We start from the raw sequence: 24,147 nt of genomic DNA on the forward strand, positions 1-24,147 counted from the left end.
AGTCCTGGATGATAAACATGGTTCTGTTGCAGAGACAAAATGCATCACAGCAGAGAAGGAAAAAATTCTCAGATGAGAAAAACAAATGCCAGGAGCAAGGTCCTTTTAGGTGAGAGCAAGTTCTTTGAGATCTAAGAGAGTCTCATTTTCCATATGGAAACTGGAAGAAAGAAAGATTTAAAAAATGTCCCACACCAGGCCCTCAGCCTCAGATACCTGCAGGTTTGCAGACATCTCCAGGGAAACCCATGACTCCGTGACATGTTAAGGGCAAATTTCAGTACTTGCTTAATAGAGTAGAGACATTTGTTGCAATGAAATGCAGATCTGCTGTTAGTGTGAATTTATTGTGCTGCTATAGCATCTTTATTATTTCCTATAAAATACAATCTGATTTAAAAATAACTGGTCCTGTGACACTTACAAGGTTGAATCTGATGGGATGTCCATTGCAGATGAATAGCTATGTAAATAATTTATGTCTTTTGTCACTTGTGTGTGGATTCTCTTAGACCTACAGTAATTAGCAATAAGTTCTGGAGTAAACTGGAGAGTGAAAGTACCAGAAAGTCATGTAGGTTAGTGAGTTCTATTGATTCTTTAAAATAATTTTACAACAACGACCATGGGAAAGAAGCCAGTATCTTTCCACGTCTGATTAATAGCTCATTTAATTCATAAGCCTTAAAGCCCAAAGCAAAGATTCATTTGTTTTCAATTCTGTTTTATGTTTTTTGGAGCATTGAAGCTTGGATAGTTTATTTAAATGAGGTACATTTATGACTTTTAATATGATTGCCCTACCATTTACACAAAAAGTAATATATTATATTCAAAGAGGCAGGTTGAGTGAGTAATACTGGCTAAGAAACAAAAGAAGGCGATCGGGGTTCCATACTGGATGTCACTTCTCTACTAACGCTGACATAATCAAGTCCCTTGTATTGCAAGGAACAGAAATCTGCTCAGACTGGCTGAAACAAACTGGAATTTACAATCAGGATACAGAGATTGTTGGTGGAACCAAGGAAGGAAAGATGGTCAGGCCTTATTTTAGAGACCAGAATAGGGACTGGAAAATGGTCACGAGCTGATGTTATTTTTGTTGTCTTTCCAGGGCTGTGTAGTCTCCTCTCTCTCATTACTGTTTTATCCACAGACATCGTCTTCTTAAATGAGAATACATAGCCAATGATAGTTGCCTTCATTTCAGATTTATATTACTTCCCAATTCAAGAAACACCAACTAGCTAGAATCCTGATTGCTAATTCCAAATTCCTGGAAATAGAACCTGATTGGCCCAACTTAGGTACCCGAAGAGCCCTGGCCAAGAGAACAGGTAGCCCAGCATCAGAAGGGCAGCAGAGCTAAAGCTCCAATTTTGCCCAAGATATTTCTTGTATTCCTTCTCTCTTCCCCTCCTTACCTACCTCTCTTCTTCTGTGAGTATTACAAACATCTTTCCTTGAAATTACTTTTCAGAGAAGTTTTGTTCACAAGAGCAATCACTTCACAAGGTGCGGAAGGGAAGGAAAGGTGCTGAAGTTGTTTTAGGCAGAGGAAGTGGTGGGAATGTGAAGCTGGACAACGTCTAGAGTGAACTGTTCTCAGTTGGATATTAGCAGAGCATCAGGTAGGGAGGGGGATGAAATGAAAAGAAGACTTGAGGGCAGGTGATTTAGAGATTCTATTAGGAATCTAGGAAGGCCATTTTACCTGGAAGGCCATTTGTATATTTGCGTTTCTTTAGGGGCTTGGTCATTGAAGTGTTTTAAGCAGAAATAGTCAGATTTTGCATTCTCAGAAGCTTCCTTAGGGAGAAGTTTGAAAAATGGATTTGATGGAGGAGGGCAAGAGTAGAGGCAGAGGTATCATTTGAGTGTTTCAGGTGGGAGATGATAAGCCCTGAACTAGGGCAGAGTGCTGAAAAAGAGGCACAGATTTGAGAAATATTAAGTTAAGACAGTGGGAAGGACTTGTTGATTGGCTATGAAGTAAGGAGAAAGGAATCAAAGATAACCCAGAATTCTCCCTGAGAAACTAGGAAGGTATGGCGGCATGAATTAAACTGGAATCTGAAAGCAGGTTTGAGTAGAAGACAATGAATTCAGAATTGGACAGTTGAAATTGAAGTGTCTGTGGGACATCTAAATGAGCATGTCTTCACCCTACGCATCTGAGCCTGAAACTCAGTGATTGAGCTGTGAATTGTGATTGAAGAATACCCAGAAGTTAGAGAGGTGAAAATGTATGCAGTCACCTAAGGAGAGCATGCAGAGCAGGGACTCTTAGCCTGGGGTCCATGGGTAGGCTCCAGGGGGTTCAGTGAATGCTCTGACTGTATATAAAATTTTGTACATATTTTGGACAGGGGGCAAGAAAGGGAGTCATAACTTTCATCAGAGTCTCAAAGGAATACGAGTCAAAAAAATGGTAAAGGCCAGGTGCGGTGGCTCACACCTGTAATCCCAGCTCTTTGGGAATTTGAGGTGGGCGGATCATGAGGTCAGGAGTTTGAGACCACCCTGGCCAACATGGTGAAACCCCATCTCTACTAATAATACAAAAATTAGCTGGGCACAGTGGCAGACACCTGTAATCCCAGCTACTCTGGAGGCTGAGGCAGAAGAATCGCTTGAACCCAGGAGGTGGAGGTTGCAATGAGTTGAGATCATGCCACTGTACTCTAGCCTGGGTGACACAGCAAGACTCTGTCTCAAAAAAAAAGGAGCTCTAGTATAGCGCATGCATCAAAAGGGGCAATGTTTTCCCCCAAAGGGATGGAAATTGGTTTTGGGGGGGAAGTCTCCCTCTTACTTTATGTATAAAGTGCAGATATACATGTGGTACATAAGCAGATATACAATATATCTGTGGTGTTAAAATTTCAAAGTGGGGCGTGATTAAAAATGTCTTAAAAGCTTCCTTAGGGCAGTAGTAATGAAGAAAGAGGTGCAAAACATTGGTGTGGAGCAAGAGGTGCAGTGGGTTCTCTTCTGTTTTACTATTAGTGTCTAAAAGCTAAGAACATAAAGAATCTGTAGTTTTTATTGCTGACAGCACTATTACTATACCACACCTTTCCTCCTTTCTATTATCGCATCACCATCACTACCACCACCACACACATATACTCTCTGAAAAGTTTATTGCAGTGAATTGAGTTTACTATGGATACACAGAATAAGGGGAAAACATGGAGCTTTTCAGGCAGGCAGGGGTAGTTTCTTTTTCTTTTTTTTTTTTTTTTGGCCATTTCTGGTGCAGCACTCTTGCAAGATGATGTACATAACTGCTTTTATGAATATCTACAGTTAGGAGCACATTTTAAAATCAGTCTTGCACGTTAATAGATATGTTTAGTTACCCCATCTGCCCACTGATAAAGAAAGCACCATTTGTGGTCTGAGAGGGCTTGAAACTTCCATGGATTGTACTCTCCAGGGTTTTTTCTCTGTCTCTTCTTCTATAGCTAATAATTTTATCCTCTGAGTAATTATTGAGCCCTCACTGCAAACATGACACCAGATCTAAACGTTGAGTCATTTTACAGAGTTCAAAGAGGGCCCAGTCCAGTCCTTGAGGAGCTTCTCTTCCCCTAAAGGTTGAAACAGCAGTTCCTTTCAGAGGCACGGAGCTGCTGTGGTGTAACTGTCAGAAATCATGCCCTGAGTCCTCCTTCTCAAGAAAACCTAAGTCACTATAAAGTATCAAGAGGCTACCACTTAACTGTGTAATGTATTATGTATATTTCTAATCTTAATTCTTTTGTATGTTGCTTATGAAAAAAGATGGACAAATTAACCAAATTTTACTAATCTTTCTCATATTTTATTTTAATGTAAATTACAGGCCACCCTCAGGGCCAGAGCTGAGAGCAGCAAGTTTTGGAAGGGGAAAGCAGGATCAGCAGGTTTCTGGCCACTGTAGTTCATTAAGTCAGAAATCGTTTATCTGTAACTCTTGTTCTAAAGTGTTCACAATTTGGGGTGAGGTTTTTCATAGGGTGTCTGCTTTGTGAACTTCATGAAAAACAACTCGGCCTTTTGCATGTGTATTCATCTTGAAGTCTTATCACCAAAACTGGAGCCTTCGTCAGGTCTCTATAGTCAGGACATTGAGAGCACACTTTGTGTGCTTACCTTACCTAACCAAAGACCAGATGCAGTGAAATTGCAATAGTGACAATACAGGGATGCTAGAGGAAATTGAGCATATATCATGTGAAGAAAAGATCATTCTTCTTTCCAGTCCTAGTGAATGGTCGTAAAGCCGAAAGCCTGCCCTTTCTTATTCTTCCAAAAAGGCCCCATAAGATCAGTCACCATTGCATTCATCATTCTTTTCCACTTCCTTCATGGGACAAATCACAGTTGTGTGCTTGCAACTATTTAGGAGCATTTCAATGTTTAGCAGCTTCCAAAATATTTGGTTTTAAATATGTGTCTTTTGGCCTTAATTCATAAACCAACAATTCTCTTTTGTTAAGGAAAGCCCAGGCCTCTGTTTTACTCTTGGGTTCTGCCCTGTTATAAAGTATACAGTATATACATGCCTTGTATGACACGCTTAGGGGACAGCTTTCCTTTTCAAAACCTCAGTTGGCTGCGCAGTGCTGGGGAAATGGAGTGGTTTCTTGGTGACTCCAGATAGCTGTCAGAATTAATCTATAGATAAGAAAAGATTTTCCTTGAAAGGAAGCTAGAGGCAGGGCAATGCCTGTGTATGTCATTCTAAGGGGACACTTAGGCTATGATGGAAGCAAGGAAAGGGGTACTTATTTTGCAAATTAAAATCATGACCCTCTTATCTAGACAGTGAAAATCAGATTCAATGGATTTTTAAAAATGTTTAACTTGTAAGTTCTTTATATTTTGATAAATCAAACCTATATGCTTATGAAGGAGGTCATACTCTTCTTTTAATTCTGAGTTAGTAAAACTGGTATTTCTTACGCTGAAGCAGTGAAGAACTAGATACCTTTAGGAAGCAAAGATGAGAGCCAGAATTCAATATAATTTCTTCCTTTTGAGTGAGAAGTATCCAGTTAACATAGAAATGAAAATCTCTGTTTTCTGTTATTTCTTCTGAACCTTGTTTTTGAAAACCAGCAGTTGTCTACTTTGTGAGCAGTCTCTCCTTCCAATTTTTAAATACAGAAATTATTTTTCATAATTTATCTTCAAATTATTTATTGTGGGCCATGTAGAAATGTTACTTATGGGTAACATTTGACCTTGAGAGATTGTACCTTCAGTATCTCTCTTTTATTTTTGGAGTCAGGATCTGGCTCTGTTGCCCAGGCTGAAGTACAGTGTCATGAGCTTGGTTCAACACAACCTCAACCTCCTGGACTCAAGCAATCTTCCCACCTCAGTCTTCTGAGAAGCTGGAATTACAGACGTGTGCCACCACACCCTGCAAATTTTCTTATTTTTAAAATTTTTGGTAGAGACAAAAATTTTGTCTCCCTGTGTTGCCTAAGTTGGTCTTTGAACTCCTGGACTCAGCAATCCTCCCTCCTTAGCCTCCCAAAGTGCTAGGATTACAGGTGTGAGCCACCACATCCAGCCTATATCTTCAGTGTCTTGAGTAGCCTGTTACTCTTGCTGGTATGGATGGTACCAGCAATGTCAGATTTTTTTTCTTCTGGTTATTTTTACTTCAGTTACAATGTTCTGAAATACAGCCTTGCTGTTCAGCCAGGCCCAAAGCATAGTTCATCACTTCCCAGCTTGTGAGCCTGAACGAGTTAGTTAAACCCTCTGATTATGCCTCACTTTACTCATCTGTAGGATGTGGATAGTAATAATGCCTACCTTGGAAGTTAAGAGAATTTAATGAGGGAAAACAGGTGAGGTGCTTAGTGTAGTGCCTAGGCTAAGTATTTAGTGCATAGACTAAGTATTAAACAGGTAAGGTGCTTAGTGTAGTGCCTATGCCTAGACTAAATACTTAGTACATAGACTAAGTATTTAATACATGTTAATTACTTTTTTAAAACATATCATAAACATTATAATATATTATTACAAACCATTCAACATTGCCTCAGTGTTAAAAGTGCTACTATTTAGCCTAGTCCTAAAAACACCTTTGGAGACTGGATTACTCACAGTCTCCCCCAAGCACTTTGGAACATCTGCTGTCACGGGACTTCCATGTCCTAGGATGGGATTCATTTACACAAAACTAGCACCTTGCTGAATGATTTTTAGGATCTCCAGAAGTCTCAGAACAGAAAAGATCTCTCTTCTCAAGATCTACAGGGTCTTGTCTTATTCATCAATCTAGTTGGTTTAGTTTTTCTCCAGTGTATGATATGTTAGTATTTTCCATTTTATCTTGTTAGGCACACTAAAAAAGAGTAAGGTTAAGGGATTTGCTTTAGATTACCTGGGTTTGGTAGCAGAACTAGGCACAAAACCATTTTGATTACTATTTGTGGATGTGATTTATTATATAAAGTCCCTCCACAGCTAAGGTAACGGGGGCTATATCACCTTAGCTGCCAAGGTCAGGCAAGGAATATTGCAGTTTTTTTAATCTCCTGGATTGAATTACTTAAGTGTTAATTCTAAATACTTTATCATAAATATTTAAAGCAAATAACCAATTTCCACTTAATCATAAAACACAACTCTTGTTAGTCTGAAAGCATTTGCATTGAAAATTACATATCACTTTAATGTATTTTCTGTCTGTTTTTGTGTTCATATAAAAATAAAAAACTGCAGATGCATGATGACATCATCATCACTGAACCAAAGAAGGAAGCAATGGAAATCATTTTGGGAGCTAGGGATTTAAACTATTCCCTGTCAGCTTGGCAGTGCTTTTCTTAATATTTTTGCAAGGGAGTTCCTGTGGGTAGCATCAGCTGCAAGATCAAGGACAGTTGACACTCATTCCTACAAAATGAGCCCCAAATTTAAACACAGTGTCCTCCAAATGTCCCTTGGCACCAATGAATGTGATTTTTTTTTTTTTTTTGATGCTACATTAGGTTCTCTAATTCATCCCACCCAGCTCCATTGCATTTTCTCTAATGTTGTGTCCAATTTTAAGTGACTTGATGATGGACCTTCCATCTTTTATCTGGCTAGTGTAACCCCCACTTACCCGGGATTCTCAAGGCCTCATTCCCTGTGACAGCCATACTGCAGCAGACCTAAGACAGGAGAAATAGAGCCTACAAGGTTTAAATTGCTGTCTAATAGGCTGTAGCAACCTGAACATTTTATTAGGAGGGCATTTAAAATTAGTGTTATTATTCCAGAAGATACTTTCACACCACAGGAAAAATCATGCTGAGAGAATTCTGATATGTAACCTAATTTCACCATTTTCTTAATTTCTTACCATTACTCCTAGTAATATGCCTCTCAAGCCATTTTATTTTCTTCTCTTTGTACTTCTCTGATTACATAAATTTTATCTCTTCCCTTTCTATTTTTCCCAAAGTAGTTACGATAAATATAATACTGCCAATAGAATTGGAGTGTATTACATGCAAGCTCTTCAGAGTTAGAGTAACTTTTTTTTGAGACAGGGTCTCTGTCATCCAGTGGTGCAATCATAGCTCACTGCAGCCTCCAGCTCCTAGGCTCAAGCCATCCTTCCGTCTCAGCCTCCAGAGTATCTGGGGCTACAGGTGTGCACCACCATGCCCAACTAATTTTTTAGGTTTTTGTTAGTTTGTTTTTGTTTTTGTAGAGACAGGGGTCTCACTATATTTCCAGGGCTGTTCTTGAACTCCAGACCTCAAGCAGTCCTCCTGCCTTGGCCTCCCCAAAGGATTGCAGGCATGAGCCATTGCTCCCAGCCTAGAGAAACTTTTTAAAAAGTTGATACTGGCCAGTACAGTGGTGTGCACCTGTAGTCCCAGCTACTCTGGAGGCTGAAACAGGTGGAATCCTTGAGCCCAGGAGTTGGAGGTGGCAGTGAGCTATGATCACATCACTGCAGTGCAGCCTGGGCAACAGAGCAAGACCCTATCTCTAAAAATAAAATGAAATAAATAAATAAAAAGTTGATGCTGATGAATTCCATGAAAGCAGGCACTATATACCTTCTCATAGCAATAATTGGGATTTTTTTTATTTTCAGCTTCTTTTTTCCCCCATTTTCTTCTATCATGTGATTCTGTTGTTTCCAGGCCACTCTCTCCTATTACTGAGATTCCCATGAGTGAAAGCCAGATTGCAATATTATTATCCTTCTAGAGAGGAATTTTTATCTCTTTGGTGATTATGTTTGAGCAACTCTGCCATCATACTGTGGTTATTTAATACTGTTGTATTTATAAGCAGTTCTCCAGCCTGCTGACAGTTGTCACTTAGAAACCTTACTGGTGGTTTTCCTTTCTTCTGCTATACTCATCAAATCCTGCTGCCACTGTACATTGTAATGTTATCTCACCAGAATTTGGCTACCTTATAAAAAGGATTTTTGAAGAAAGAAACACTGTCTAATTGAGATTTATATGTACCAAGCCTTAAGCATCACGTTTCATACTCTATACCACTGGGAAAATTATTTGGTATTTGGGAGTAATTTATATTCTTCTAAGAAATAATTTCACATAAATATTATTTGCTGTGATGAATCTTAACAATCTTTTAAAATTATTGTATTCTTCAATCCAATTCTTACAATGATTACCATTTGTTTACCCACATTGATTCATTCATTTAGTTAACATTTTAGTGCATTCTGTGTACTCTACTGGACACTGTATGGGTACTTTGAAAAGGAAAATGAACCAGGAATGGTCTCTGCTTTCAGAAAGATCACAGTCCAGTAGAAGAAGCTGAAAAGTAGACACTTAACTTTCATACAACGTGAGACACACCATAATAGAAGTTATATGAGCACTGATGAGGGAGAAATTAATGCTTCTTGGGATGAATCAGTACTCATGAGAAATTACATAAATATGTGTCATTTGAATTGGGTGAAGATTATGGTTCACTATGGAAGTAAGGAGAGAAGGGCATACCCAGGAGCAGAATTGTAAGGCAAGACAGAATGAGTAAGGCAAGACACCTGAAGTACTTTTGGGGAATTACCCATGATTCAAACATAGAGCATATGATAGAAGTAGTTAGTCATAGAGCCAGAAAAGCAAGTGGAGGTATGTTGGGTCCTCTCCATTGAAAAAGTAGACCAGCAGTCCATTAATCCAAAGGACCTTTAACATCAAAGTAATTCATCTTTGCGTTTGAAATACATGTGGAGTTTTCTTCTATGGTGGTGGTGGTGGTGTTTGTTGTTTCTTTTTCTTTGAGATGGAGTTTCATTCTTGTTGCCCAGGCTGGAGTGCAATGACACAATCTTGGCTTAGTGCAACCTCCGCCTCCCAGGTTCAAGTGATTCTCCTGCCTCAGTCTCCCAAGTAGCTGGGATTACAGGCATGTACCACCATGCCCACCTAATTTTGTATTTTTAGTAGAAATGGGGTTTCTCCATGTTGGCTAGGTTGGTCTTGAACTCCTGACCTCAGATGATCCATCTGCCTCGGCCTCCCCAAGTGCTGGGGTTACAGGCGTGAGCCACCGCGTCCAGCTGTTCTTTGTTTTTTAAGAGACAGGGTCTCATTCTGTTACCCAGGCTGGAACGCAGCGGCATGATCACAGATCTCTGCAGCTTCCAACTCTTGGGCTCAAGTGATCCTCCCATCCCTCCAGAGTAGCTAGGACTACAGCCATGTGCCACCACACCTAGCTAATTTTTAAATTTCTGTTTTTGTAAAGACAGGGTCTTGCTATGTTACCCAGGCTGGTCTTAAACTCCCTGCCTCAAGCAGTCCTCCCACTTCAGCCACCCAAAGTGCTAGGATTACAGTCATGAGCCACTGCTCCCAGCTGAAATATGTGTTTATATTTATGTCTGACTATGGGTGTTTATTATGATTCAGACTAATAGTCCCCACCCCCTAGCTACATATTAGACTCTCTGCCCCATTTCAGTTAAATTACAGTCTCTAAGGGTAGCATCCATATATTTCCAAACAGGGGCGAGAAACACTGATCCAGACCCCTCGACGCTTGAACAGATTCACAGAGGCACCCAAGGAGACCCTCACTGAAACTGGAAAGGGATGCCATTAGGTCAGATCCTGTTCCTCCCTTACACTGATAGGAAGCAACAAACTTCATCTCTTTGCTCTTGGCTCCTTCCCTTTGCAGCATTTAAACTTACTAAAATCACTTTTACCTACTAATAAACAAATCCCTCTTTTGACTCTACAGTCTCCCTCTAGCCATTATCTTGTTGTTCCTTCCTGTTCTCTTCACAGCCACACCCTGTGTTTCCGCCTTTACTTCTCCATCCCAGTTGAGTGTAGACTCCAGTCCTACTGTGCTCCGCTGTCTTCCTAGGGTCCTAGAGTCACATTCCTAGATTTTGCACATGTTACTCTTCTGCCTGCATTTTCTTTCCCCATACATTTTTTCCTGGCATCCCCCCAACCCCCACTCATCTTTCAATACTTAGCAGTCACATCTGGGAAGCCTTTCCTGGTTGTCTCTGTCTGGATTAGGTACCACTCCTATGTGTTGCCATGCTATTTGTGTGGAATTTGTATAACAGCATTTATTAATATGTATTGTAATTTCCTGCCTGCATTAAAAGAGTGGGCCTTTTTTAGAGATTGACTTGTTCATATACGTTTTCATATCTAGTGCCTAAAAGTGCTCAGCATATAGTAGTTGCACAATAAAAATGCTAAATAAATTATGATATATTTATTTAACATTTTTGAGTACCTACTATATGCTAGGTACCATTTATTGAGCTCTTAGGATGTTCCTGGTAAAGTGCTGAACACTTAACACATGTATTATTTAATCCCACAAAGTTAGGTACTGTTATTTTCCCTTTTACAGATGAGGAAATTGAGAAGTTAAGTGAATAAACCAAAACCAAATTGCTCTTTCTGGTATCTTTCCCAAATTAGTATTTCACACTTAATCTGGATTGGGGGACTTCTTTAATTTAAGCTGTAAAAATGTTGAAGCACAGTATATAATCATCCAATTATATTTATCTTGTAAATTGTTAGCATTACCAGTTCTTTCTAGTGTTTGTCAGATGACTTTTTAAAAAGATAGGATCTTGTATGGTTTAACTAGTAACTTGTGTGTGTGTGTGTGTGTAACATTTGTCATTTTGCTAGCCTTTCAATGAAAACAGAGGTTCAATAGTTCATTCTGTTTGAGAATTAGGAGAGATCAAGTGATGAAAATCAACAAATCATGCCACAACCCCCAAAGCTTAATCTTCTATCCCCACCAAAGAACCTCTTGAGCCAATAGTTTGAACACTTTTCCTAGGAAACCTGCTCATAAATAGAAAAATTGGCTGGTTAAACTTTGCCCCACCTTTCCTTCCTCCTCTTCCCTGCTAATGAGCAGTGAAATGGCCTAATGACTGGGGCCAGAGGGAAGGGAGAGCAGAACAAAGAGACTGAGTAATCCACACACTGAATTATCAGCCTCTGTATAATTGAGGTTTCTTTGGCTTCCTTTTCAGAGTTCAGTGTTTTAAAGTTATTGAGGGATGCACTGTTTCTGTAGGCAGTAAGACATTTCTGCCATGATCATTTTGATTCAGTTCTATCGGGCTAGATGGCCTGTGCTTCTGACAGGGACTCCAGAAGACAAGCTGGGAGAACTCAGAATGACACAGTTGCCTTTCTGCTGAGAGTCAAGCACAGAATGGCCTTTTCATGCTCTCGTCTGTTAGACTGAAGAGTGTTAAGGCTGAGGAGAGTTTGTGTGGCAGGAGCGGCCCTGGAAGAAAAGGAAGGTGCTGTGTAGAATTTGAATGCTGCCCAGTTTCACATAGATCCCAGAATGGGAAGTGGCTGTTGGTGGTGGCGTAGGAGGAGCAAACTATCCTGGTTTGCCTGAGACTGAGTAGTTTCCTAAGATAGGAGATGTTCAGTGCTAAAACCAGTACAGTTCCGGGCAAACCTGGATAGTTGGCCATCCTGCATGTTTAACTTAACTTTCCTTAGCTTAACAAAAAGGTCACAATCCATTGAAATCATTTATTATTGTCTTTAAATCCTGTCTGACTCATTGAATGACTCAGGAAAACAAACAAACAAATAAGCAAACAAAGAAAAACAGAGGATTTCCTTGACCTCCCCGGAAGTAAGCAGTAAAATGGAATGGACCCTTGTTGAAAGCTTTCTTCCTACTCACCTGTGTTTTGCTCTCTACTCCTTTGACTTAGAACTCTTGGCTGCCCTGCTCCCCATACCTATGAGGTATTTATTTGTTTTTCCTTCCCTTCCCCTTTTGCTGCTGTGGCAGTAACTCCATGGATTAAAGAGGATGTACAGTATGTACTTTCTCCTACTTTGGCACTCAATTCCCGTAGCTCTGCTTAGATGCAGGTGGCTGAGCTGGGGCATTAGGAAGCCTCCGGGGGATCCACAGCTGAATCTATCAGGTCCTCGTGAAGCAGCTGGTATCTGAAGCAACTGGGCTGTGCCAGCAGAAGCAAAGGAAGGGTGCAGTGTGGATGTGCAGGAAGAACACCAGACAAGCCTGTCTCTGCTTGAGAGGATCTAAATCACCCCATCTGCATGTGGAATATAGTGATTGTTCTGGAAAGAGCGGGAAGGGGAGGAGATGGTGTTTTTCCACAGTTATCAAGATAAACAGAGCAGCCAGTGCCGTCTGTGCAGCTGTTTCAGTGTGAGGATGAGCTGAGTTATTTTATTTTTACTCAGTAGGAATTAACACACACCCTCTTTCTTTTAAAGAGAGAGAGAGAGAGAGAGAGACTGGCTAACAAAATTACTCAGTGATTTGAATCTTTCTGCAGAATGGTGATAATTTATGGGAATGTCTGGACATATCCTTGTTTGGAACTTAATTAGTGAAAAAACAAGTTCAGAAGATAATATAGCTAAGTAATCTGAGATAGCCATTTGAAGACCTGGTAGAAAGAATGGGATAAGGAGGGGGATGGAGGAGCAGCAACAAGGTGAAATGTTATTTTAGACAAGAAGGAATAAAGAGGTGTAGCCCTCAGGCTGAAGATAGGAAAGGAAATGAAGAGAAATTATTATTGTCTCCTGTATTGTTATCCTAGTACCAACAGTGTCAGTGGTTGTACCCAAGTGATAGCAGCCTGGAAAGGCCAAGATCTCAGACTCAGTAAGTCCAGCAAAGATCCCTGCTCAAATTTTTATTTTTACAGGAATAACCAAAGGGATGGGGAGAGTGGAGCAGAGAGCTGGAATAATCCATTTTGCTCTTATGAAAAATAGTTAAGGTTTCAGGTTATGATGGCAGATTCTTACTCCCTTCAGAACACATCAATTCTCACTCCCTTCAGGACAAAACTCCACTAAAATAAAGTAAAGAGATTTTCTTTTAGGTGTAAACCCACAAGGATAAAGAAAATGGGAAGAGGAGGCAAAAACGTGGAAGAGAAAGATGTAAAGCAGATGAACAAGTGGTAAATGACTTAGCAGGCCCCCAAGAAACTGATTCCTAAGCTATTGAATCCTCAAAGGCTTAGGAATAAAGGCACCAGGTACCTCTGAAACTGTGATGAATGAAGTGGGTAGGGAAGGGCTACTGTGAGGAAGATTGGTTAACTACATGTTTATGAAACAATCAAGAGCTCTGGATCCTCTCCCCTATTTTATAGAAGTCTGACCGTTTCTCCCTCATCCTGATGGAAAATTGGAAATGTATTCTCTGAGGCAGATAAAACAGAGTGTCTCTAAAACAGGAGAGACAACGTGCACAGTTGAGAAAGGTCATACCATAGGAGGATTAAGTGGTCATTTGTTGAGACCCTACCTCTCAGTAACTCAATAACACCTCCAACACACATAACCACCCTCCCCAGCACCCTCATCTTAGCTTCAAGAACTCTGGTAGTCAGGCCCATGTCTTCCATGCAAGGATTAGAAACATCTTACTGGGATAATCTGACCATGAGATGGGAGAGCTACAGAATCTAAAAGTAGGGTTTTCCTAATGGTGAACCCATTTAGGTAATCCTAACATGAAGCTAAAAGTCTGTGAGCCTCACTATATTCTTAGAATCTTCACTGCATTTCTAGTTTCCCTCCTGACAACCAGACATGTGAGGAAACTAATATGAAACAAAAACACCAAATAGAGGGAACCTATATAAGGATATGGAAACTTTAAGAAAAATTTTGCTATCTTAAAAGAGATTGAGGTACATATGGCAACCCTAGACCAAAAAGAAAGGAACATTTAGAGAATAAGAAGTACAATTAGAAATTTAAAATATTAAAGCAAAAATGGGAAACTCAGGAGGCATGATAGCTGATAAAGTTGAGGAACTCTCCCAGAAAGTAGAACAAGATGACAAAAATATGGCGAATAGAGAAAATATAAAAATGCAGGTCAAGATGAAGGAGTCCAATATTCAAAACTAAGAGTTTCATAAGGAAAAATTAGAAAAAATCCAGGGGAATAAATTAATAACAGTCATTCAAGAAAATTTGCTAAAATTGAAGAACATGGGTTTCAGAATTGTAAGGGCCTTCTGAGTGCTCAGCCCACTGGAAGAAAATAGACCCACAGCAAGTCATGTCATTGTCATGAAATTTCAGAATATAAGGGATGTAGAGAAAATCTACATGATCCCAGAGCAGGGCATGGTTTAAAAAAAAAAAAAAAGACAAAAGGAAGAAAATAACCTGATCCAGTATCATAATGGATTCTCAAAAGCAAAACTATAAGCTTCACAGGCAGTAAAACAATACATTCAGAGTCCTGAATGAAATCTATTTCCAACTTAAGATTCTGTACCCAGCCACAAGACCAATCATATATGAAGGTGGTCTAAGGATAATGTTCACACAACATCTTAAAAATGTTATCTCCTAGAAACCATTTCTCAGGAAACTGTTTGTAAATGTACCACCAAAATGAGAGAGGAGACCAAAAAAGAAGAAAGTGTGGGATACAGGTGCAGGCTGTTTAACACCCAAGAGAGATTAAAGAATCCCTACAATGATGGTGAAGATGGATCCCAGGATGATAGCTTGCTGCAGGCTTAGAGGGCAGCTAGACTTGACTGAAACTGTTCAGAAGGCCCAAGAAGACTTCTTCAAGAAGAAGAAATTTCAAAGAATGCCTGATGTGTCAGAATGTCTTGAGAGGAGCTCAGTCGGTTAAGGGAGAGTTAGAGGAAGGAGGTGAATTAGTGTTGCGCTCATACAAAACTAAGCAAAACAAAAACCAAGATTATTTTTAATTCTCACAGGGAAAAACATTGTGCAGGAAAGAAAAGTACTCCACATATTAATTGTGAATAACATTCACATAGTCATAATGTAAACACTGAATATTGATCCAACAAAGTTACAGTACAGTCTAACTTGGGGGGATGGGAAAGGGTACACGTGGAGAGGGAAAGCTAAATCCTCATCTTCTATAGTAGTAGGTTGGTGAATAAAACCTAAAATTGAAGGTCAAGATATAACACTAGAAGCATGTTAATTATAGATGTGAGATAAATCCTAAAATAATAAATTTAAACAGGTAAAAATTATTGCCTCTGAGGTGGAGAGGAAATGGAGCATGGAGGAGTATTTTTCATAATAAACCTTATAGGCTGTTGGACTTTTTAAACTACATTTATATATAACTTTATTTTAAAAATGTAAAAGAAGAAAAAGAAATAGTGAAACCCGCTTTGTTTTGGTTTAATGAAGAGGCCAAGCAGCACAGCAGTAGCAGCGACTATTAGTAATATGATAGAATCTTCTTGCATATTAAAAAGTCCTCTCTTACAAAGTACACAGTTTACTTTCTGTTCATTCCGCTCATTAAGTTTTTCCTTTCCTGAATTTCTGAAACAAGTGTGAGGATTGACATTTTCTTTCTGATCACTGGCTTAGTACTAATGCTCCACCAGCAGAGTCTAGGTCATGAATGGTTGAACTCTCAAGAAGCTTTGGGGAGGGGCAAAAAACAGCCTTGCCAAACTACTCCCCCTCCCAACCTGCTTGCTAATCCACCAGAAATATGGATTGGAGACAGGTTTCAAAATTGAACTTCAACAGTGCATAGGACTCCTAACACATAAAGTGTACATATGGGGAGATGTCTTTTTAAATGATTGGGCAGACTGTTAGGTTTGAATCCCATGTCTGCTCAGCCCCTACTATAAGCAGACTCTGTAGACCACCAAATAGTGCCACTTGGAGCATCTTGCTATTTTGGTTTCTGTTTTACTTGCATTAAAGTTCCAACACATTGACAGATTTCAGCAGCAAAATCTCTTATACCAGTAGTGCTGAAATTAGTAATCCTTCATGCTATTTGGAAACTGGAGTACAGGCTCCCACAGTGAAATTGGTCATGCACTTCCAGCTTTAACAATCCCTGAGATAGTGTATTATACATATCCATACTAGTTTTGGCACTCAACACAGAAATACTTGTGTGTGTCTCCTCTCTCTCTCTCTCTTTCTCTCCTGTTATTGTTTGCATTTCTGTGCTGTGGTAAGCATTTTCCTCAAGTTTTCTGCAGTATTATTTTTATTTACTTTGACTATTCTGATTCTTTTTGGTAGCTTTATGCATAATTTTATTGATGCTCAAATTGCATGCTAAGTAAATCTCTGGATTTTTTTCTTTAATGATCCTTTCACTAAGTAGAGGTTCAGAATTTCCCGAGGGGAAAAGGAGGGTCCTTGAAATTTTCTGTGAACACTGAAGCAGTCTAGGGATAGTAGGTGGGACTTCAGTGCATTGAGCTTGTTTTCTGGAAATACATTTCAATTAGTTCTCTGAGAAGCAATTGCCTGGAACACAGGTTTCTTTACATAGCTTGTAGAAAATACAGAGGTTTCAAGGGCCATATGTTCTGTGGAGCTTTTGAAGATGAACCTATATTATTGTCATATATAATAATACTGTATATATTATATATATTCATTAGATATATTATATATATGAATATATAACACAACTGGTTGTATGAGTGTACAGAGTATGGGTTTTCCATGAAAAGAAATGATGCCTGCAGAGGCTGTTTGTACAATATGCAGAAGTGATTAGCTTTTATTTTCATTCCAATGCTAGTTTCTCAGGAGTCTAGAGTAAGGATTTGTGATTTCCTCACTCCCTATGATCTCTTTATTACTCTCTTGGTTTTGATGCTTAGTTTTCACTTCTGTTTTTTAAGCCATCTTGGGCAATTCCTGTCTGATTTATCAGGGTATATAATGTTTACATTCTTAGAAGGATTCTCAGATTTTTCTTTGGGGAGAGACTAATTCTTTTTCCTTCTTTTGCCTCTCTTCCTCCTCTATTTAATCCTCTACTCTACAAGAAAAAAAAGGAGAAAAATAGATTCTTCCAAACCTTAAACTTTTACGTTACAATTAATGGCATATGCCCACCCTGGTCTTAGGTTAAAAAAAGGAGAAACTTTCCTCGCCCTGACACGAAGTAGCAGGCACGTTACAGGCCATAGTCGCCAAATGAGTTCTTATAGATTCACAGGGAAACTAACAAATTTAATTTTCTCCTGCTTTTTCTCTAGTTCACAATTCCATTAGACTCATTTGTCTCCATTCGTGGAAATGCATAGCTTATTGGATAAACTGGAAAAGATAATGCAGACATTTTGAAGATAAAACTAGTGAAATTCTCTCCCCAGCCCCTAGCATCTTGGGCTAGGGGAAAAGTTAATGAAAAAATGCAAATGTTGAACTTTTGGTAAATTAGTTCTGTTTCTTAAAGTATACTTCATGTTGGTTTCAAATGTTTTATTGAGTAATAAAATTGGTTAAAATTATTCCCATATGGGAATTTGTTCACATTAGCACATAACAGAGACAGAGAAGGGGTTGGTTTGTTCATACTCATTTTTCTCTTTCTCCCTTGCTCCTCTCTCTCTATCCCCCTCCCTTTTTTTCTCCCCCTGTCTCTCTTCTTCCCCTCTCCCTTATTCATTTTTCATTTTATATACTCCACTTCTCATTTTTTCTCTCTATAATCCCTTGAAAATTATAATCTGAAAAAAATGTAAAGAATAAAAAGTAAACTAAACCATGAAATAAGCAAGACATTGCTTGAAATTCAAATCAGTTCCTCTTTCCAGATGCTAAGAAGCCTACTTAATTAGATTTTTGCCTGTATCCTGCTAAATAGCTGTAATAGGTGTACTATGTCTACACCTCAGACTCATTTACATTATAGCCATGTTCTTAGACAGAGCTAGTTGTACTTTTCCATTTGACTGTTTTATTCCAGAAGGTAGGAGTTTTATGTCTGTTTATCCTTCTAATTTGGCAACTTTGTCTATAAAGTTCAGTGCTAAATAGATCACCTATCAATCATTAGATAATTATTTGATTTTTTAATTTGTTGTTTATCTCAACTTTAAATGTACGTTCTGTGAGGGAGGGATTTTATCTATATTATTCAATACCATATTCCAGCACCCAGCAACAATAGCTACCACATAGTAAGTGCTCAGTTAATATTTATTGGATGAATCAGTGATCATGAGTTGGGAAGACTGGGTAGAAAGATAATTAATTCTCCTTTAGCTATGTTTGTTTTATTTTGGTCTTTGAAGCAAGAGTAGTTCCTGGGACGACTTGTAATATTCATGTTGCTAAATTCAGTGTTTCAAGATTAAGCTACCATATGTGAATAAGTAATAAACTCTTATGTCCTTCTCTCTACCACTACTACACATGTGGAGCCTGGGATTGAGAAAAATTAAGGAACTTACCCCATTTGTATTAGCTAATGCATTATGAAGCTCTGACTAGAACCTAGGCCTTTCTTTTGATTCAGTTCTCTCAAGTCATATAGTTTGATATGTTTGCATCTTGCTTTCCAAACTGTATTATAAATTTGTCCAGATCAAGGCTTATGTCTGATGAAGGCTTCTGGCCGATTCTTCATGGGGCTTAGCATTATCTCCTATGTCTAGTAGACTTTTTTCTTTTTTTCTTTTGAGACAGAGTTTCACTTTGTCACCCAGGCTGGAGTGCAGTGATTTGATCATGGCTCAGTACAGCCTCGACCTCCTGGGCTTAATTGATCCTCCCACCTCAGTCTCCCGAGTAGGTGGAACTACAGGCGTGCACCACCATGCCTGGCTAGTTTTTTAATTTTCAGTAGAAACAGGGTCCCCCTCTGTTGCCCAGGCTGGTCTTGAACTCCTAGGCTCAAGTGGTCCTCCCCCCTTGGCCTCCTAAAGTGCTAGGATGACAGACATGCGCTACAGCGCCTGGCCCCTAGTAGATTTTTATTAAATCTTGATAATAGCAAATTTACCCAGTATACCTTAAAGGCTATTGTATGGTATATTTGCAAGCAAAAAAAAAGTACATGAATTAAATACATTTTAGATCTTATGTCATTTTTATATAATTTATGTAAATATTATAATTATTTTTTGATATTAATTCAAAATATAATTTCATACACTGAAGGCACATCATGGCAAGTTTTAGATTGTGCATATTTGGCGAACAGGAAGAGCCTACTGTTCAAAATTCACTTTTCCCCTAAATAAAAAACAACAGTTACAGCCGGGCGCAGTGGCTGATGCCTGTAATCCCAGCACTTTGGGAGGTGAAGGCAGGCAGATCATGAGGTCAGGAGATGGAGACCATCCTGGCTAACATGGTGAAACCCTCTCTCCACTAAAAATCAAAAAATTAGCTGGGCGTGGTGGCGGGTGCCTTAGTCCCAGCTACTTGGGAGGCTGAGGCTGGAGAATGGCATGAACCCGGGAGGCGGAGTTTGCAGTGAGCTGAGATTGCACTGCAGCCTGGGGGACAGAGCAAGACTCCGTCCCAAACAAACAAACAAACAAAAAATTGAATATTTATCTCTAGTATTGAAATGACTTTCTGTATTAGTAATTATTTCTACCCATCTCATCCCTTCCATATACTTGATTCTATATAGTATGTGTTTTCTCTCAAAAACAAGACTTTCTGTTTTGTTTGCCCTTCGGGTTGAACAGTGGAGGTGCCGGGACATGATTGCTCCCTCTGCAGGGTAAATGGTCAGATAGCATCAGGGCTGCTCTCCGAGACAGTAGCCTCTGCTTAGCCCTGTGTGCAGTGTTTAACCTTTCAATAATCCTTCCTCTCCCAAACAAGCAAATGCTGCTGGGTCCCTTTGCTGAAGTCAGTACAGGAGAATCTATAGCTCCACGGATCAGCCAGAGGGAAGGTTTTCTAAGAGTAACAAATCTTTTTTTGCAACATGCTTTTTCTAGAAGCTTTTTGTCATTCTGGCAGTAAACTTGTTTTCCACTTGCTGCCTTAGCAACAAGACCTGAAGTCACTCCCCCTCCAGTCAGTGGCTTGATTATAAGAGCACTAACATTATACACAGAACTAGAAGAAAATTTTATACTGGGGAAACCCACAGGCATTATCTGCTTCTTGGGTTAGAGAATTATTTATGTATATTCTTAGTATCTCCTTAAAGGAAAAGGTCAAATAGGAATCTTGGAAATGGTGCATCTGAACTTTGGGTGATTTCAAATCTGTAGTGAATGCCGTAGCTTAAGTTCTTGTTAGGTGCCTGCCTCTGGCCACAACAAAGAACAGTGTTTCTCTGCTGAGTCCTCTGTGATTACTGAAGGAAGAGCCAAAATGTTAAGGTTCCCTTCTTTTGTACCAATTTCAGGCTAACTCTCATTTTCAGGATTCTTTGTTTAATCCAAGAATATAAAGTTCAAATTCAGAATAAATATTTGTTTACCAAAGAATAGAATTCAGATGGATTTTAGCTTTTGTTAATCCCTTGAGAGCCCATTTAAATATTTCTTACCAAATTCAATTTTATGTTTTAATAAAATGTGCTCAGTACAGAAGTTAGGTGATCACATAACTAAGGCAAAGGTTAAGGATTAACTGTAACCACAGGTAGGCTTGTGCTCCACTAGAGCTGAAGACTGCAGAATACTAGGGGTTTAAAGTTGGAATGCACAAGTTGCTGTTTTTCTGTATTTTCTTTAGTATGTTAAAGATGTACTGTATGTGCCTTAGAAATTAAATCTCGTAGCATCCTCATAAGCAATGATGGAAAGCTAGATTAAGAAAAGGAACTCCTACCTTCCCAGAACAGACAGAGAATGCCGTGAAATCTCCAAAGCAAAATTTCTTTAGGTCATAGTACTATGCTGTCTCTCTGTAAAGAAATGCATTTTTTTCCTTAACAAATTCAAATTCCTAACTTCCAGGGCTTACAAAAAAAGAACCATGTCACTAGGTATACTTAGCTGGACCACATGGCCCTGACCAGTCTCCCTGGATTTCACATTCTCTGCCAAGAAGGGATCCTGGGTTGGGGGAAGGGAGAAGATACTTTAAACTTTAAACCCAAATATGGGCAAAAGATTGTTCCCTTGCTTCCTCATGCTTAGTTAAGACAGGTCAAGAACATTTTTTTAAAGGCTAGAGGATTAAAGTGAGAAGTGCCGCAGAGCCAGGAAATCTACATTCTGAATGTTGCTTGCTTTCTATGGCCCATAGTCCCCATACTGTAGTGCCCTAAGAGGAAGGACAAGCCCCTTCCTGTGTTCCTGAAGTCTTCGCCTTGGCCTGCCTCTCATAGATGCACCATTTTAACATCTAAAGTCAGTAACACAGTAATCCCCTCTTTATCCTCAGGGGATAAATTTTAAGACCTTCAGTGGATGCTTGAAACTATGCATGGTACTGAACCCTATATATACTGTATGTTTTCCTATGCATACATACCTATGGTAAAGTTTGGTTTATAAATTGAGCACAGTGAGAGTTTAACAGCAATAACTAATAATAAATTAGAACAATTATAACAATATACTGTGAAAAGTTACGGGAATGCAGTCTCTCTCCCTCTTGCTGTCTCCAAATATGATATTGGCCTGCAGGTAACTGAAACTATAGAAAGCAAAACCACAGGTAAGGGGGGACTAACTACTATACCCTCCAAGACAACCAGCGTTCTCAACGTCCTAACCAAGAAATTCTGTATCCTATAATCTACTCTTTGGATTTCTGTTTAATGGTATCCTACTCTGCCAAGCACTGCATTTGATATTTTAAATACTTGTCTCATTTAAATACCCTGTAAAGTTCATGTTATTGACCTCATTTTATAGAGGAGGAAACTAAGTTTAAAAAGAAAATTGGGGGGTCAGGTGCAGTGGCTCACACCTATAATCACAACACTTTAGAAGGCTGAGGCAGTTGGATTGTTTCAGCCCAGAAGTTTGAGACCAGTATGGGCAACATCTCTACAAAAAATTAGCTAGATGTGGTGGTGCATGCCTGTAGTCCCAGCTACTTGGGAGGCTGAGGTGGGAGAATCGCTTAAGCCCAGAAGTCAAGGCTGCAGTGAGGCATGATCATGCCACTGCACTTCAGTCTGGGCAACAGAATGAGACCCTGTCTCAAAAATGTATGTATGTATGTATGTGTGTGTGTATGTATGTGTGTATATATATTTTTTTTTCTTTTTTTTTTTCCCCTTAAGTGACACACTTAATTAAGTGATGGAACTGGGCTACAAACCTGATTCTGTTGGACGCTAAAAGCCACATTGTGTCAAAACTCTGTAGTGCCTTTCAGTTTTAGAGTGCTGTCCTTGGAGGTTTCAGTTTTATTGTATTAAAGAAGACAGAATCTCGTTCACCCACAATCTTATAGCTCCTAGAAATTTCTGTATTGAAACATTCTGTTCTGAACTATGTTCAGTATCCAGTCTTTGTCCGCTACTTGAAGACAGCTAACATAGGGAAGGGAGGAGAATATTGGAAACAGACTGTTACACTCTGGTTCACGTGGACAGCATTCACCCTCATCAGAAATGGCCAATCTGTTGCATATCTGCCTTCCTCTGCACTGTTTAAGTTTTAATTATCTTCCAACTGTCTGAACTGCTGTTGAGGACCTCAGCAAGAACAAAGGATATTTGTTCTATTTTTCAGCAGTTCTCCTCTCTGCACACTGATGAAGTCACTGGCTGCCACTGCCCTTATTATCTGGTTAAATCAGAGTCTGACTTGTGCTGAAAAGGCAAAGAAATAAATCTTAAACTTTACCTATATTCAGGATTTCTTGTGACAGAGAAAATGTGATACCTACTTCTCCAGTTTTGGTGTTATGACCCAGAACCAAGTTTTGTTTTGTTTTTCAAAAAAAGCAAAAAGGGAGAGGACTCTCCCATTCCTATCCCTTGGATTTTTCAATAACTTGGGTAGTAATAACTTCTTTTACCTTGGGGTGCTCCACTGTGAGCACCGTTAAGGAAATATGCTCATGATCAAGGATGGTACCTGTGCTGCTTCCTCCCCCTTTCAGTCATTGCTCATGGATCAAGGCACTACTCCTGTGCTGGACAGGGCCTTTTTTGTTGTGGTGGTTTGTTTTGAGACAGAGTCTCACTCTGTCACCCAGGCTGGAGGACAGTGGTGCGATCTCAGCTCACTGCAACCTCCGCCTCCTGGTTTCAAGCGATTCTCCTGCCTCAGCCACCCAAGTAGCTGGGATTACAGGCGCATGCCACCATGCCTGGCTAATTTTTGTATTTTTAGTAGAAACGGGGTTTTGCCATGGTGGCCAGACTGGTCTTGAACTCCTGACTTCAAGTGATCCACCCACCCAGGCCTCCCAATGTGTTGGGATTACAGGGCCACCACGCCTGGCCCTGAATTCTTAATGTAGAGTTTCAGGCTGCTCCTCCAGTCATTGATGTTGGGCCATTAGTTGAAGCCTTTTGCCATTTCTAGGCTAGATCTTTAGTATGGGGAAAGTCCAGGATGTTTGCAACTTTTTGCTTGAGAAAAAGGAGCTTGGCTTCTTTTTTTTTTTTGAGACGGAGACTTGCTCTGTCGCCCAGGCTGGAGTGTAGTGGCCGGATCTCAGCTCACTGCAAGCTCCGCCTCCCGGGTTTTATGCTATTCTCCTGCCTCAGCCTCCCGAGTAACTGGGACTACAGGCGCCCGCCACCTCACCCGGCTAGTTTTTTTTGTATTTTTTAGTAGAGACAGGGTTTCACCGTGTTAGCCAGGATGGTCTCGATCTCCTGACCTCGTGATCCGCCCATCTTGGCCTCCCAAAGTGCTGGGATTACAGGCTTGAGCCATCGCGCCCGGCCGAT

The 24,147-nt window shown here is 39.7% G+C and overlaps 1 protein-coding gene across 3 annotated transcripts in view; it reads left to right on the forward strand.

Annotated features, from left to right (window-relative positions):
- The window catches only part of BTBD9 (BTB (POZ) domain containing 9), a 445,323-nt gene that overhangs the window by 248,807 nt on the left and 172,369 nt on the right, over nt 1–24,147 (forward strand). The window contains exon 6 of one of the 3 annotated variants that reach the window (XM_011944434.1): nt 12,402–12,407. The exons of the other annotated variants lie outside the window; for them this stretch is intronic. Within the exon in view, the coding sequence (XP_011799824.1) occupies nt 12,402–12,407 (6 nt within the window). The remainder of the gene's footprint in view (nt 1–12,401; nt 12,408–24,147) is intronic. 3 annotated transcript variants of the gene reach the window in all.

The sequence above is a fragment of the Colobus angolensis genome, unplaced genomic scaffold (assembly GCF_000951035.1).
Source record: "Colobus angolensis palliatus isolate OR3802 unplaced genomic scaffold, Cang.pa_1.0 Scaffold105, whole genome shotgun sequence".
Classification (NCBI taxonomy): domain Eukaryota; kingdom Metazoa; phylum Chordata; class Mammalia; order Primates; family Cercopithecidae; genus Colobus; species Colobus angolensis.